Genomic DNA, 15,062 nt, shown 5'->3' on the forward strand with positions numbered 1-15,062 from the left:
CTTACTCTAAGTTGGACGGATGAGTTTAAAAGTCGCTCCTGGCACGCAGGGTCCGCTCTTTGCTTTCTCGCGAGCTCGGTGCCGGCAAACGCCTGTTTGCAGGGAGGGGGGTTCTACAGGTTCAGAGATGCAGCCGATGCTCCGTCCCTAACTCAGGGTCTCGGGGAAAAGGAAAAGCAGCTGCTAACGTCGGGAGCAGTTCAGGACGGAGAATCGGCCTCAGCTTCGCGGCACTGGACTTTCAGCAGGTTACGGGAAAAGCCTGAAGTTTTATTTCAGCTTCTTGAGCGAGGGTATTTCATCAAAAGCTCGTTTCAGCTTATTTAGGGCCAAGCAAGCTGAGCTGCCATTTGAAAACCGTACTATAAACCCAGTGACTTATGTATTTTGGTAAACGTTTACCGCAGAGAAAATGACGTTTCTGAGCAATATTTAGCAAAACTACCCCTAAGGAAGCGTGTATCTGCCAACAGGGGAGGTCATGCTTTTACGGTACCATACCATCACATTTTGGTAAATTATACACTATGACTTTATGCTGATCACAGGCATTACCCCATCACGTATAGCTTTATTTTGGCAATTTCAATACAGCGCATTTGAAGCCTAGGGAGAGTGGCAATAACTCAAAAGTTGTGTCCCATAACTCTTCTTGTATTCAACATATTGACCCATACCATGGCAGGGTCTCCTGTCACTCACGCTACAACAGTCCAGAGAAAATTCTGGGTGAAAAAGAATGGAAAACAATGAACCAAAAAACGTATGTTATTTGGAGATCCAACGGCACCGTTGCGTTCTAGAATAAAAGGGCTACAACATTTCTGATTTTTTATTAATTTTTTTTTAAAGGCTACTCTCCAAGAATAAAAATGTTCTGAGGGCTGAGACCTTGAATGCTGAATTTCAGCCAGTTATAAACGCCTGAAAATAGTGATTTTGAATGCAAATCACTGACACAATCTTAATGGTAGAGGCTTAAACTGCTGACTTAATCCTCCAAGTAATGACTACTTTAAGTACATTTATTACCTGTCTTCAAGCATTGGTTTTTTCCCCTTTCAAATGGAAGAGCCGTATTTTACTTTGCTTATACATTTAAGTGAAATGCATTTGAATACATAAAAGTCAAGTTATGCCTCCCTGCTTTATGCTGCAAGATATCACGAATATAATTTGATGTTTCTCTAAAGCTCTGGAAAGTTATCTAATACTCATCATATGAAGAAGTTATTAAGACAAAACTCATACATCATTTAAAATGCATCAAAAATACATTCAATATTTTTCTGGTTTATATACACTTTAAATCTTTCAATGTCCTGCACACTACTGTATAGTTTATGTACAAGTGCAAAATCGGTGTGTTATTTTTCATTTATTTACAGATTCTCCCATGAATTAAGGTTGCTCTTTTCCCCCCCTCACCTCCAAAAGAAATAAACCCACAAATCCTTCACTTCCGATATTGGCCTGGTGATAAACCACCGGCAATTCTTCTTCCCCCCATCCATTCCCACCTTCGTCTCTATTTTACCTTTAAGTTGGGATGAAACTGTTTGCAGCAGAGATATGTATGAGAGTTCTCTTTTTCCCTCATCAGTATGGAGATAAGATGCAGAGCAGAGCTACATCCTAAAGGAGCTGTTTCATTTTATTTATATAAATAAGTCTCATTCCTCTATTTACATTTTTTGGTTCTGCTAAATCTCAAAAGTTTGATAATTTTTGCTCGTCTTTCCAATATCTGACAGCTAACTTTGTGGCTGCACTTCTGGGCACGCTCCACCATAAGCTTTGGAGAGCAGGCAACCCAGCTCTCTGGGGCGTAAAAAAACCCCCAAAACATTTATGTCCTTTTTGTTAACGTAAAAATATATCACCCCTCCAGGCCTACTGTCTGAGAGCTGTTTCTGTTCAGGAAAACCTAAGCACCAACTTTAAGCACCTGCTTAAGCGCTGTCCTGAATACGGAGGCTTGAGCACAAGAGCTTTCTCAATTTGGGTTGGGAGTTTTCCTCCCCAGAAAAGTGTCGGAGAAGCAAGACGATGACACCTCTGAACACGAGGACGTGCATCACAACTGAAAACACGCAAAGTAATAACAGGGGAGGGATTTTAGTCCAGTATAATTTCTCTAGTTCAGGTTAGCCCTATACATATAGGGAGTTAGGAAATATTTTCAGGAGATGAATCTGTCTGAGGTAATCTGTGCATCAGTTAAAACTTAAATTGCCTAACCCCTTTCGTTCTAAAAGACATAGCTCACCCCTTTCCCTCCCATATTTCTTTCCCCCCAAATTTCTTTTCCCCAGAGGGCATTTAAATGTCTAGTTTAGAAACAGATGCATTATATATATAAATATATATAATTATATAAATAAATATATATAAAAATATATAAAATGCATTTTTTCCCCCAATATTTTTTCTGCTGTTCTGTTGTATTTGTTAAACGACACATTAAATCAGAATTATAATCCACCACGGTCTTTAAACCAGCAGGCTGTCCCCCATCACTGCTGTCCGGACACGCACAGCAATTCACGTCTTTATTGCGATGCTGACATGCTCCAAAGAACTTCTTCAGAATAGTTTAAAAAAAAAAAAAAAAAAAAGGAACAAGTGGCTGATACGTGATCGATCACCAAAACGTGCACAAAAAAAGATGCGGTTACTTGGCTTTCATTTTGGAAAAGGGTGCTACCTGGCCAGAAGATGCAAGAGCACTTTCCTTCACTCCCCTCAATTTGTTACTTCTCCATTTCATAAATACTAGATGTCCTCATCAGAAACCAGCGACTCGGTGACCTGAATGAAACCACGCTTAACTGTGATTAAGCTACAATTATACGCCTCGTTTGGCACCTTCATGTAACATCTTCCTACCAGGTTCAGCATCACAACTTCGCGTGGCCCCGGCACTGCGCCACATGGCAGAATCAGGGGAGACACCGGGCACCAGCGTGCCCAGACCGATGGGTCAAGTCCAGCCTCAAAACATAATGCCAGCTAGTCAGAATACTTCAGGTGGTTTGATACGTCCCCCAAAAGCCAAACCTTCTCTTTGCTGTTCGCAAGTCCCTTCCTTTCACCAACAGGCCACCTTCTCCAACATCTAAGAGAGTTCAACCCAAAGGGGAAATACCAGTAACTGATCACGTAAAGCGCAAACCTGTGGCCAAACGAAGCTGCTCTGCTTGCTTTCTATTTAAAGTTCTATTTTGCTTCATCCTCAAATGATCTGGCACCCGGAGTGTTGCTTTTTACATCCTGTAAAGAGGTGAAGCAAATCTTACTGCTGAGATGCGGTGCCTCTGAGCCCCGACGCAGCTCAGCTCTCATCCAGAAGAATGGCAGGAGGAAGAGGGAGGGAAAGAGGCTAAATGGGCAGAGAAAATCAGAAGAAATAGAACCTATCTGACCTGAACACAAACTGCTTCTATTAAAAGCACTGGTGAAACCAGGAGTTTTCTTACGAGATCCTGAAACTCTACTTCCCCTCCAGATATTTCCATCTGGTCGAGTAGTTTGTTGGTCAGGAAAATGTCATTTTCTCCTGACTGCACGTGATATATTACAAAGAACACAGATTGCCTTGGGTGACTATATATATGTGTGTTTACATATATTTAAAAGGAACATAATTATGTCAAAAAGCAATGTGTATAGCAGTCTCCTCACTCCCTAGATCTGTTCAAGTCTAGGCACTTGTGTGTGGTGTACTCCAAGCGGGTTAAGACTATGTAAACACTGAGTCCTTCAAAAGCAACACTCAACTTCTCCAGGTATTGCATGTGGTCTGAGCAACATGTGACATTAACCTTTAAACCATCCCAGCTTTTGCGTTCCTGATGTCCTGGACCATGATGACTAGAAAAACGCTCTATCTGGAAGAGAGTTCCACTTAAATAATGAGGGAATTAACAGAGAATATTAAATGAAAACAAAGGATGAAGATGCTTTGAAGATTAGTAGTAGTGTTTATGCGTTGAGAGCTGACACCTGTAAACACTGCATCTTTTTCTTTTTGTACAGTTTGATAAATACATGAACTACAAAGCACTTTCCATGTATAAACCTGAGTGTCATTCATATTGGACTACTGTTCTATTTACACTGACCATGAATGGCGGTGATCGGATGTTACTGGACCTGCAATAAAATTATTTTACTTTAAACTCGAAGAAAACAAAGGAGCAATCTGAAGCCACGTGTCAGTAAAACTTAAGTGGAGCAGTTGTCAAATAAAGCCAACTATCACGTAGATGAGAGAAAAAGTTGGGTTCAAGGAAGCTGTGTTTTTCTGAGTGCTTCTAGTCTCTTGTGACACAACTTGGCAATCCTTCTCCTCCTCCTCCTAGGTATTACTTTTCCGTTTTGTTTAAAACCCTATACAGTTTCTGATGTCCATGCATCAAATACAGGTTCCTGGCTGTGCAGGGGGCTGCTGTTTCCGATTTCGTATTGCACCCGATTTCTCTTTGTAGGCAATTGGCATCTGTTGTGAAATGTCCACCAGTGCACTGGCCACCGCAAGACCTGAGGCAACAAAACAAAATAACAGTCACAGAAACAAATCCTTCCGCCACAGCTGAGAAAACCCCTCCAAGCCACAAAATGAATATCATTTTTGGAGTTCTTCTTAAAAAAACAACCTAGAAAAGCATTTTGGCTTAAGAGATTAAACTCTAGCGGCTATTCTGAAATAAGCTTTTAAATACTGCATGTTTTATCGAAAGCAACTGCAGTAGAAAAAGCTGGAAATAAGAAGCGTGGGTATTAATGCATGTGAAACCCATAATATTAGAGAGGTGTCTTTCTCTGCACCAGTAGATGTGCTAGAATAAATCCTGAACGCACATGTGCATGGAGGTTCCACTGCACTTCCCGGACATCCGTCATCTCTGCAACCTCCTCTTGACAGCTCCACAGGCAATCCACTGTTGGCCGTCTGGGATTTCGTTCAATACAGCTCACAACCAAAGCATCCCCTCTCAAACCCAGCTAATACTCTTTTAAAATCCTCTGCTTCACCACGCTCACCGCGCACCGGAGAAATCCCAGTTAAATCACAAACTGCCCAGGAGATTACGTCTCAGTGCCCTGCAAGCAGGTTTAAGTGAGAAGGGGCTGGGAACAAGGAAGCCTTAAGCTGGATGGAGAAAACGTCTCTGTCCAGAGCTGCTAAGAGGAGGGCACGGATGCTTCGAAAGGACTTGATGTCTCTTTACAAATGGAGCTGGGAATGGAGAGAATAGGCTGGGAGACAAGTGTCTTCATAAGTAACTACTGCAAACCTGTCTGTACCAGATCCTCCTTTTTCCCCAGCCATAAACTAAAGTGTAATCCAAATATCAAACGTTCATCCATCAACTGACCCAAGAAATTGAATCAAACCTCAGGTCGGAAGCTAGCAGGGCCCAAGCTAGCTAGCTTAAAATAACCCGAGCACATCCTCAGCTGCGGTGTGGGTAGAGCAATTACTGCGGGATCAAGTCTGAAACTGTAAGGTGAATCTGTAAGGTTGGGGAAGGAGCACAGCGTTAACACCAAGCCAGCGGAGACAACGCTACCCCTCACCTGACTGTCCCGGTGGTGGTATACCCCCAAGTCCTCGAGGCAACCTCACGAATACAGAGAGAACGGCCGCTTTGTTCCCAAAGCAGGGCTCCAGCGCTATTGGCTTCGGTACGGTCTGCAGCGAGGGAAGGAAGAGGAGAAAACAAATGTTATACAGTGTGTTACACCCCCCCTCTTACCCCAGCGTTGTCTTTCTCAGATTGTACAAGCTTCAGGGCATGAACCATGTTTCTGCGCTTGGCAAATTTCCAGCATGTGGCTAGCAAAGCTAAAACCAATGTCAGTAACAATCAAAACCCTAGTCATCGCAAAAAACGCATTTACTTAATAAAAATCTAGCCGTTAAAAAGCCAAGCACTGCACAAGGCTTTTATTTCTCCCTAAATTCAGTAACAAAGGAGCAGCTTATGCTAAACAACAGGATTGAGGTTTTCTTCTCTCCTTTGAACCCATCAGCAGCGTATCACAAATATCGGCACGCCTGACCGCTGCGATTTGGCGGTTCAACTTCCATTTCCAGAGTTTAACTCCACATGACAACCTCCACAGCACTGTACGCATTAACATGGTAAAGAATATTTACCCCCCATCACCTCTCTATTTCATTGTAAGCTGTGCTCCCCCAATTCTGCCTTTCATTTCTGTTCTTTCCCAAGGGGTCGTGTTCATTTTCCAGTGGTCTTCTAGACCACGCTGCACTATGTTCTTAGGCAGCTGGTTGCTCTGGGAGCTGAAAGTGCTTTAGGAAGTCTACTGGATTGTACTGTCCTTTTTTCAACTGAAAAGCAGAGGATTCAGTAGAGCAGAGGACTGGTTTGTGATCCTGGCTCCGGATCTGGTTTCAGTGACCTGTCGTATCCTAAGATGGACTACTCTTAACATGCTTTACTGAAGCCTGTTTACTTTGAATACGAATATTTCACGCTTACATTACAAACACGGACATGAAATAAAGTTTTCAGATAACAGGTGAATTGATAACTATGACGATATAACGGGCAGCCAGCTTTCTCCCACCCTAGAGGAGCAGGGGGACGGATGCCTTGCTGACCCTCAGTGTCCTTGACCATCCCCTCCCACTGTATTCTTGTAAAGGTTTTATCTGAACGATCAACTAATTTCAATTGGTCATTAGAAAGACAAAACGCAACAGCACAGCCTCAAAACTAAAATATGTTCTTACCTGACCGGGTCCCGATCCCACAGACAATTAGAGGCGATCAGTGTTATTGTGGGATGGCACAACAGTAAGAGGAGGATGCAAGTCTACGCCTATGAGCGCAGGTACAAGAGAGTGCCTTCTTTTGTTTCACGTAAGCAGAAAAAGCTGAGAAACACTATGTCACCTGATAGGCTCCGTGCTTTCTGATTTCTTGTTTAGTATGGACAAATTCTACCCTGGTATTAATGAAATAATTATTGCTTTTTCCATTAGGCGTAAGATTGTACTACTGTACTTAAATGTTCAACAGAAACTCAATACAATGCAAGACACTGAAAAAAATGAACAGGAGTCGAACAATGCTATTAAATTACTGCTGCTCAATAAAAAAGAAAAAAAGAAATGACAGCAAGCAAAATGAAACTTAAAACTGTTTTCATATCTCATATTTACTGTAATGATCGCAACAACAATTTGTTAGTCTGTGCAAGGTAGATAAATACGTATTGTACAGGCTATAACGACGCAAGCTGCCGTCTGCCTGGTTTATGACTGCAGATTTCTTCATCTTCTCTTCTCCCCACCCCCAGCAAAGGGATCAAACTCAAAATAATGCTTTTCCCACAAAGCAACCAAGCATACCCTGGTGCTATATCCCACAGGCGACTCAATTACCAGAGGTAATGGAGAGAGCACAGAGAACGCAACTACAGAAATACAGCCCACTGACTTCTGGCGTACGAGTGGGAGCATGCACCGAGCACAAAGTTTATTTTCTTTTGGAGAGAGCCAAGTACCTTACTTATTCCACTGTTAATAAAACAGTCCTGCTGAATCCCAGAGGTTGGAGCACGGTGCTTGGGTGTTACAGCGAGCGCTCACGCTCATCCTCAGCGTTGAGCAGAGCGACCAGCAAAGCCCAAGCAGAGAAGGAGTATCGGGGGAAGAGAAGGGTGAAGGAGCAACTGAACAAGCCAAGAAGAGGTTGTCTTTTCTAATACCTTTTTCATGTATTTGCTTTTAACTCCTACTGGATTAATGGCCACAAAAATGATGAGAGGGATGGAACACCTCTGCTATAAGGAAAGCTGAGAGAGTTGGGGTTGTTCAGCCTGGAGAAGGCTCTAGGGAGACCTTATTGCAGCCTTTCCGTACTTAAAGGGGGCCTGCAAGAAAGATGGGGACAGGCTTTTTAGTAGGGCCTGTTGCGACAGGAAAAGGGGTAATGGTTTTAAACTAAAAGAGGGTAGATTCAGAGTAGATATAAGGAAGAAATTTTTTACAATGAGGGTGGTGAAGCACTAGAACAGGTTGCCCAGAGAGGTGGTAGATGCCCCATCCCTGGAAACATTCAAGGCCAGGTTGGACGGGGCTCTGAGCAACCTGATCTGGTTGAAGATGTCCCTGCTCACTGCAAGGGGGTTGGACTCGATGACTTTTAAAGGTCCCTTCCAACCCAAACCATGCTATGATTCTATGATTCTAATAAAAACGCTTCTGCAACTCTGTTCCTTCCCCAACATAAATTGTTCAGTGCAACTCTACTCCAATACGCTTTGTAACGTCACGGGGATGCTCAGCAGCACGCTCACCATCCTCCAGCCAATATGCAGAAACAGGAGGCTGGAAAACACTTCTCACGGTCACCGAATCCAGCCCTTCACTAATGCAGATGACTACACATAGAAGAGCAGTGCTCTGCTTTAAAAGTAGTTACACTTTCAGCCTGTGCCATCACCTCTGCGAGACCTTTCCAGAGGCTCCCTGCTCCTGGATCTCACCGCTCTGACACCAGAAACTTTCTTCTAACCTCAATTCTTTCCCACCTAAATTTATTCATCCATCTGACGTTCTTCTGTGCCTTAACCCTGGGCTTTACCCTGCTGTACATCTTGGCCTTCGTTTGGCTCATCTGAATGAGCAACGCTCTGAATTTCTTCTCTGAACACACTCTCTTCTCCAGTTCTCCCAACAGTCCCTCTCTGCACCTCGTCTGCTGCTCTGGACCATGGGTGACCCGAGAGGCACTTCAGGCTTTGCCAGGGCCTCTGTAATGGTATCAAAACCACCCTGATTCTCCTGCACATCATAAAATGGTAAGGAATAGAAGTTGTTCACTACACAACTCTCAGTCACAGAGCTGAAGGGACTTTGAGGGTAATTTAGCTCATCTCTCAGCCCTAAGCAGGACCCTTTTTCTTCCTCTACCCTTTCCAACTAATGAACCCTGAGCATGCAGCAGAAACTCTCATTATGAGTCCCCGTGGGCACGATCTTTCCCTTTCCATGGGATTTTTATTTCCTTCCTCAAGGTCAGACGTCTTCCTGGTCCCTCTCTGAACCATGAGGAGCTCCTACACAGGTGTCGCTGCTGCTGAAAGAGCCCCAGACATGCAGCCAGTGCTGTCCCCCAGCGAGTGACAGCAGACCCCGGCCATGCCGATACCTAAAATTCGGTGTTATTTCATGGGGATGAGTCTGACCCTCATGCTGCGGTGAATTTTGAATCTATCTGATGTACCACGGATAGTTGAGGGCAGAGGACCTACCTCTGAGCCTCCTTCCTTCACTCGTCAACCTGCTTAGAAAAGCTGAGCGTTAGTAAAGAATTGTTAATATTTCACTGCATGGGGCACTTTGTTTCTATTAACCATGCAAAGCAAGGAAGTATACTTTCTATAATGATGCATCCAAAAATCTGTCAGGCAGTTGCAAGCTAATTTGGAAGGAATATACTAAGCACAAAATCATCTTGCTGCAGCTAATCTCGATCTTAAATCTAAAAGGGGAAAAAATGGTCTAGTGTCCACCAAAACCAGCCATTTTCCTGAGACAAGCTGCAGTTAATAACAACAAAAACCCGCATAAAGAATCAAGTCCTGCAAATTTATTTTTGACAGCACCAGTTCAGGCACCTGCTTTTTGAACTGTGACTCATACTGCATCTCATCTCCAAGCGTGCGCTCGCCAGGCCAAGAGACAAAGCGCAGCCTGATGAACTGACTCACACGCCGAGTGACGGGAACGATGGATTTGATGCAAGCAAGAGGTCAGCCGGGAGTGAAGGGCAAACCGTGCCCTCTGCGAGATACAGAGCAACCCGGCGGCGGAGCCCGGGGACCGTATTCTGCAGACAGGGAGGAAAACACGTGGGTAATTCAACCAGCAACTTAATGGCTATCTTGATTGTGGATCTCACCCACAGCTGGCCTCGCCGTGAGCCTGCTCGTGTTTTGACGTGACCTATGTAGGTGCTACCATGGCCTAAAGCAGCTAAGGAGAAGCTGGCTGGCTTCATCAAGTTGAATTTTCACGGGGAGACCTAAGAAGAGCTCACATCTCCTTTCCTTCCCCACCTCTGCAGCACATCAGCCTCCTGCGTGGTTTCTGAATGCTCTTGTTGCAGATCCAAGCTGCTTTTCTGCAAGAAGGTTTGGAATGGACTCAGGAACCAGAGATCAGGTCATTATAAACGCCTGTGCTTCAGTCTGACAGGTGGTTTTTAATAGCCCACTTAAAAAAGTAGATCTCCAAACTTTGTAACACCTTTCATCAGATGGTTAAAACCAGCTTCTGCCAGAGACTTTCATTTAGAGTGTTTTGATAAACTCATTGTTGAATTATAGAAGCAATTCCTTTTTATTGAAGGCTTAATGGCACAATAAAGTAGACATTATTCAAATCTATGCAAATAAGGTGCATCCCTCAGACACTTGGCACATGATGACTGTTTCGCGTGATGCCTGAACAGCAGAGTCCCACACCGGGAGCTGGGCACAGAGCGGAGAGCAGAGCCCAGCTGCTGGAGCGCATGGACGAAGACCACAGTTAATGGGATAAAAGGATCTCACCTCTGGTGGTGGGTCAATCCCTACGAGCTAAATTGCCATCCAACAGCCCATCAGAAAGGAGCCGTGCGCTTGACTCAGGAAACACAGAGCACGCTTGCACCCAGCCAACAGGCACAGAAGCAGTAAGAAACGTGTAGCCAGAAGACCATCTCCCTTCTGGTTGCAACCAGGATGGAGGTCAGCGAAGGGGATGCTGTGCTGCCCAGGATGTATCTGGGCTATGAACAGACAACTGCAGCTGGTCTACCTGTCAGGCACCCTTCCCTAAAGCTACTCCTTGTCCTCAAAGAAATATTGTGAGTGTGCTGGAGCGACAATTTCATGCAGCTGACCATCAAATCATAGAATGGTTTGGGTTGGAAGGGACCTTTAAAGGTCATCGAGTCCAACCCCCCTGCCATGAGCAGGGACATCTTCCACCAGATCAGGTTGCTCAGAGCCCCGTCCAACCTGGCCTTGAATGTTTCCAGGGATGGGGCATCTACCACCTCTCTGGGCAACCTGCTCCAGTGCCTCACCACCCTCATCGTAAAAAATTTCTTCCTTCTATCTACTCTGAATCTCCTCTCTTTTAGTTTGAAGCCATTACCCCTTGTCCTATCGCAACAGGCCCTGCTAAAAAGTCTGTCCCCATCTTTCTTACAAGCCCCCTTGAAGTACTGAAAGGCCGCAATAAGGTCTCCCCGCAGCCTTCTCTTCTCCAGGCTGAACAACCCCAACTCTCTCAGCCTGTCTTCATAGGAGAGGTGCTCCAGCCCTCTGATCATCTTCGTGTCCCTCCTCTGGACCCGCTCCAACAGGTCCACGTCTTTCCTGTGCTGAGGACCCCAGAGCTGGACGCAGTACTGCAGGGGGGGTCTCACCAGAGCGGAGCAGAGGGGCAGAATCCCCTCCCTCGACCCGCTGGCCACAAATAGGCTGAACTTTTCTCCTGCAATGGACTTTGGCTGCTCCTCCACACCAGCAAAGCTGCGATCAATGGGAACGGTGGAAAAAACCCAACTACTAGAAATCAGGATAGTGCAAACGTCAAACAAAGACCAAAAGAACCGAGAAAGACCTCTCAGGTTTAAACACGCTTTACTGGGCAATGTGCACCGTCAGGAAGGTGCGCCGCAGCGTTTGGGTTTTAATCGGGAAGCTCTATCATGCGTTTTGTGTTAGGCCGTGCTTGGAAACGGCGACTACCCTTTTTTGGATGAAAACCTAAAGTTAATGGTATTTTACTAAGTGGTGACACAACCCCCTTGTTCCTGGAGGCAGCAAAACGTGTTCTCAGCTGTTTTCCACAGGTGACTTTACTGGCCAAAACCAGCACTAAAAAGCCAAGCAATTTCAGTTGTTTATGAGTTTTGATATGTACTTAATATGCGTAAAGCTTAAACAATTAGAGAAGTTAAAAGCAGTAAGAGACCTATTAGGTCACCTCATTAGTCCGGCTTTTCCAGCAGGATTTTCTACACATCCAGGGCATTTTCCAGGACTTTGTCCGGGCTATCTCTAGGTGACCCAGGTGTGGAGTCCACCACCAGTTCCCTTGGGAGACAATTTCACAGCCAAATGCTTTCCGCAATCACGCTGAATTGCATGATGTTCAACCTAAACATTTCTTTTTTATTTCATCTCATTATTTCTATTTACGCTGCTTATATTCGACAAATTCTAAAGGTTAATAATGTGTCACATAAAACTAATGGCTAGAACAATAAATATTCTGTGTAATTTAAAAAACACAGCATCAATTTTATTTAGGTTCTGTAATACACTGCCAGCACGCTGCTTTTCAAAATGTATAAAAAAAATACTGTAGAGAATTTTTTTTCCTTAACAAGAAAACATATTTCTGTGGTTTGATCAAATAACTCTTACATGGTTTTCAATTTCCAGTAAGGAAATTAAAATAAAGGAAAAATCTTATGGTGGGGGAAGAGAGGAGGAACATTACTGAAACAGTTCAACTTTATTATTTGATTCCACTTCTTCAGATGATTTCACTCTGTAGAAAAAGGGTCAAATTCCATTTGCAAGTTTTTAAATTGTGCCATTAAAAGCTGACTGAACATTTGTAAAATAAGTTACAAGCAATTTTCTATAAAAAATAGAGTATTAAGTTTTAAAAATCATATTCTCAGGGCAATATGTATGTCCTCCAAGATAGAGATGAATGAACTTCCAGCAATAATTTGCAGTAAATGAGTCTAGATTAAAAATTTACATTTACCTTGTACCTGATATCTACCTTGGAAGTGGCAGGGGCTGGGGAATGAATTGCTCACAACTCGGCCCCAACACTGGGTTCCTGCATGCGAGGAACTAAACAAAAATAATATTCAAACCTTTAGATGAATGCTAAGAGTCTGAAATTGAAAATACAGACCCGAGCATCCTGAGCTACCACTAACTGGGAGCATAAACGCGAACCAGCCTCACGGGGCACCGAGGTCGCTCCCACTGCATTTAACAACTGCTTTCTATTTTAAAGCGCACATCGTCGATCCAGCAAAACACAGACACAAGCTCTCGGCGAAGGAAAGGATTTCGCCGGGCAAGTTTGTATTTCAAAAGCAGTCACCCCGAAATGGCAAAAGCTCATGTCACAGCTTTGAGCATCGCCGCTCACGTAAGCCAGCACTCGCCCTTCTTTTTCAATTCCCTGCTGCTGCCCCGGGGAGGGGATGGGATGGACGAGGCCATGGGTATCAAATCTGGGCAAAATATATATGGCCAACAGTGGATATTTATTTTGATTTTATATGGGTGAAGAGGCAGGGTTTTTCTGGTTCTTTCTGACGACGTGGCTGGGTTTTGCACATGAAAAAGTACAAGTAAAAAACCCAACGAAATAGGACAGTTGGATGAAGACTGAAAACACAAGACACACAACTACTTGGCATAAAGGAATGCAAACAGATCCCTGATAATGTTCTTGAGAAGCTGCTGGTGTTATTAGTACTGCAAGCAGAAGAGACACTCGTTTGCACCAGAGGGAAAAAAGAGCTCAGAAAAACCCTCTCCTGTGGGAAGCTTCATGCTCCTTCCTCTCCTTCCAGCAAATTCCTCCTTATCAGCTCAAATCAGGGTCCATCCTGCTGAAAAATTTACAGTCTTCACATCTAAAACTAGTTAAATCTCAATTATAAGCCAAATATTCCCTAAATACAAGGCAGGCTTAACAGATGTCTCTGTTGATCTCATGATAGCTCCCTTCCAAATATTTATATTCCATATTACATTATGGAAGTGTCAAAAGTTTCCCCCCAAGTCCCTAATTTTGCAACAGGAATCAAAACAAGATAGCCGGCACTAGTTAACTGGAAATAATTCATTAGGTGAAGGTTTTATCAGGTATTTTTGTTGTTGCTTTCGCAGTACGGATCACAGCCAGACTCTATGCAATTCTAGCGCAGCTAATCCGTTTTACACACCTCGGCTGCCCAGATAACGCTCCCGTCTTACCACTGGCAACTCCATCTAGCATGGCACTCCTTCAAAGGCGAGCGTACACACTTTTCCATGAATTAGAAAGTGGGCCAGCATAAGCAGAATTAACACCAAATATAAAGTACAAGCTGGGATGTCGCTTCTCGTTGTATGTCCCTCATCACCCCGATGCAACGGGAGGGCTCCTGCCATCCGCTCGCGCACACGGACCGAGCCTAATGAGTGGAAGTGCTTTTGCTAAAGACAAGGAGACAGCTACACGCTGACGTGCTTTGAACGCCTTAGCTTTAATGCAAGGAAAAGCTCCTACAACCAGCAAACGCTAGAAACCCCAGAAATAATACATTAGAAATTAAATTGCATTTCAAAAAGCAAGCTAACAAGGCCGAGCAGCCTGCCTTAGACAGGTCAGGCGAAATAAAACCAGTCTTTCTGGCCTCGAAGGCTGTTGTGCGAACCATCTCCAGCAACTGCCACATCAGATTAACATTATTCAGTTCACGTTTCCCCCCCTCAATTTCATCCTCTTCTTCCAACTATTATCCTTTGGAGGATAATGAATGACTCTCCCTTTCAGCTTATTTATACCACCCTTGAAAAACCCTAACCTCCTCTGTCCCCCTCCAATGCACCTCGATAGCCTGGCCATTTCTACTTAAGACTGCTTTTATATATCGCAGCTCAAGCCTGCCATCCTTCCAAATCCGCCTGCTTGCATGAGGACCCCCGGTCTCAGCTCGGTGGCACGGCGAAGCGGGAGACTTCGTGCTCGCCGTGCTTACGCTAACCTGGCTCATTTTAAGTGAAGTGGGCTGGGAGGGGGGTCACAGAAGCTGGTCCATCAGCAAATTTGATGGACTAATCATGGGTCAATAACATGTGAACTACGGGGGAAATGAGTCACCAAGAGTGACAACCAGAACAGGATAACAGCCCTAAAAACGATCAGTTCCTTGGCCCTTAGTTGTTCTTCACTTAACCTCTCTCATCGCATGAAACAGCCCCACATAGAGCTACACATAAAA

General features: G+C 44.3%; 1 protein-coding gene across 1 annotated transcript in view; it reads right to left on the bottom strand.

Annotated features, from left to right (window-relative positions):
• Positions 1–2,608: 2,608 nt before the first annotated feature.
• Positions 2,609–15,062, bottom strand: part of ATRN (attractin) — a 159,740-nt gene continuing 147,286 nt past the window's right edge. Inside the window, exons 28-29 of the mRNA XM_075499466.1 lie at positions 5,584–5,698; positions 2,609–4,542 (exon numbers count right to left, since the gene is read on the bottom strand). Of these exons, the coding sequence (XP_075355581.1) occupies positions 4,418–4,542; positions 5,584–5,698 (240 nt within the window). The 3' untranslated portion in view covers positions 2,609–4,417. The remainder of the gene's footprint in view (positions 4,543–5,583; positions 5,699–15,062) is intronic.

Source organism: Mycteria americana, chromosome 4 (assembly GCF_035582795.1).
Source record: "Mycteria americana isolate JAX WOST 10 ecotype Jacksonville Zoo and Gardens chromosome 4, USCA_MyAme_1.0, whole genome shotgun sequence".
NCBI classification, from domain to species: domain Eukaryota; kingdom Metazoa; phylum Chordata; class Aves; order Ciconiiformes; family Ciconiidae; genus Mycteria; species Mycteria americana.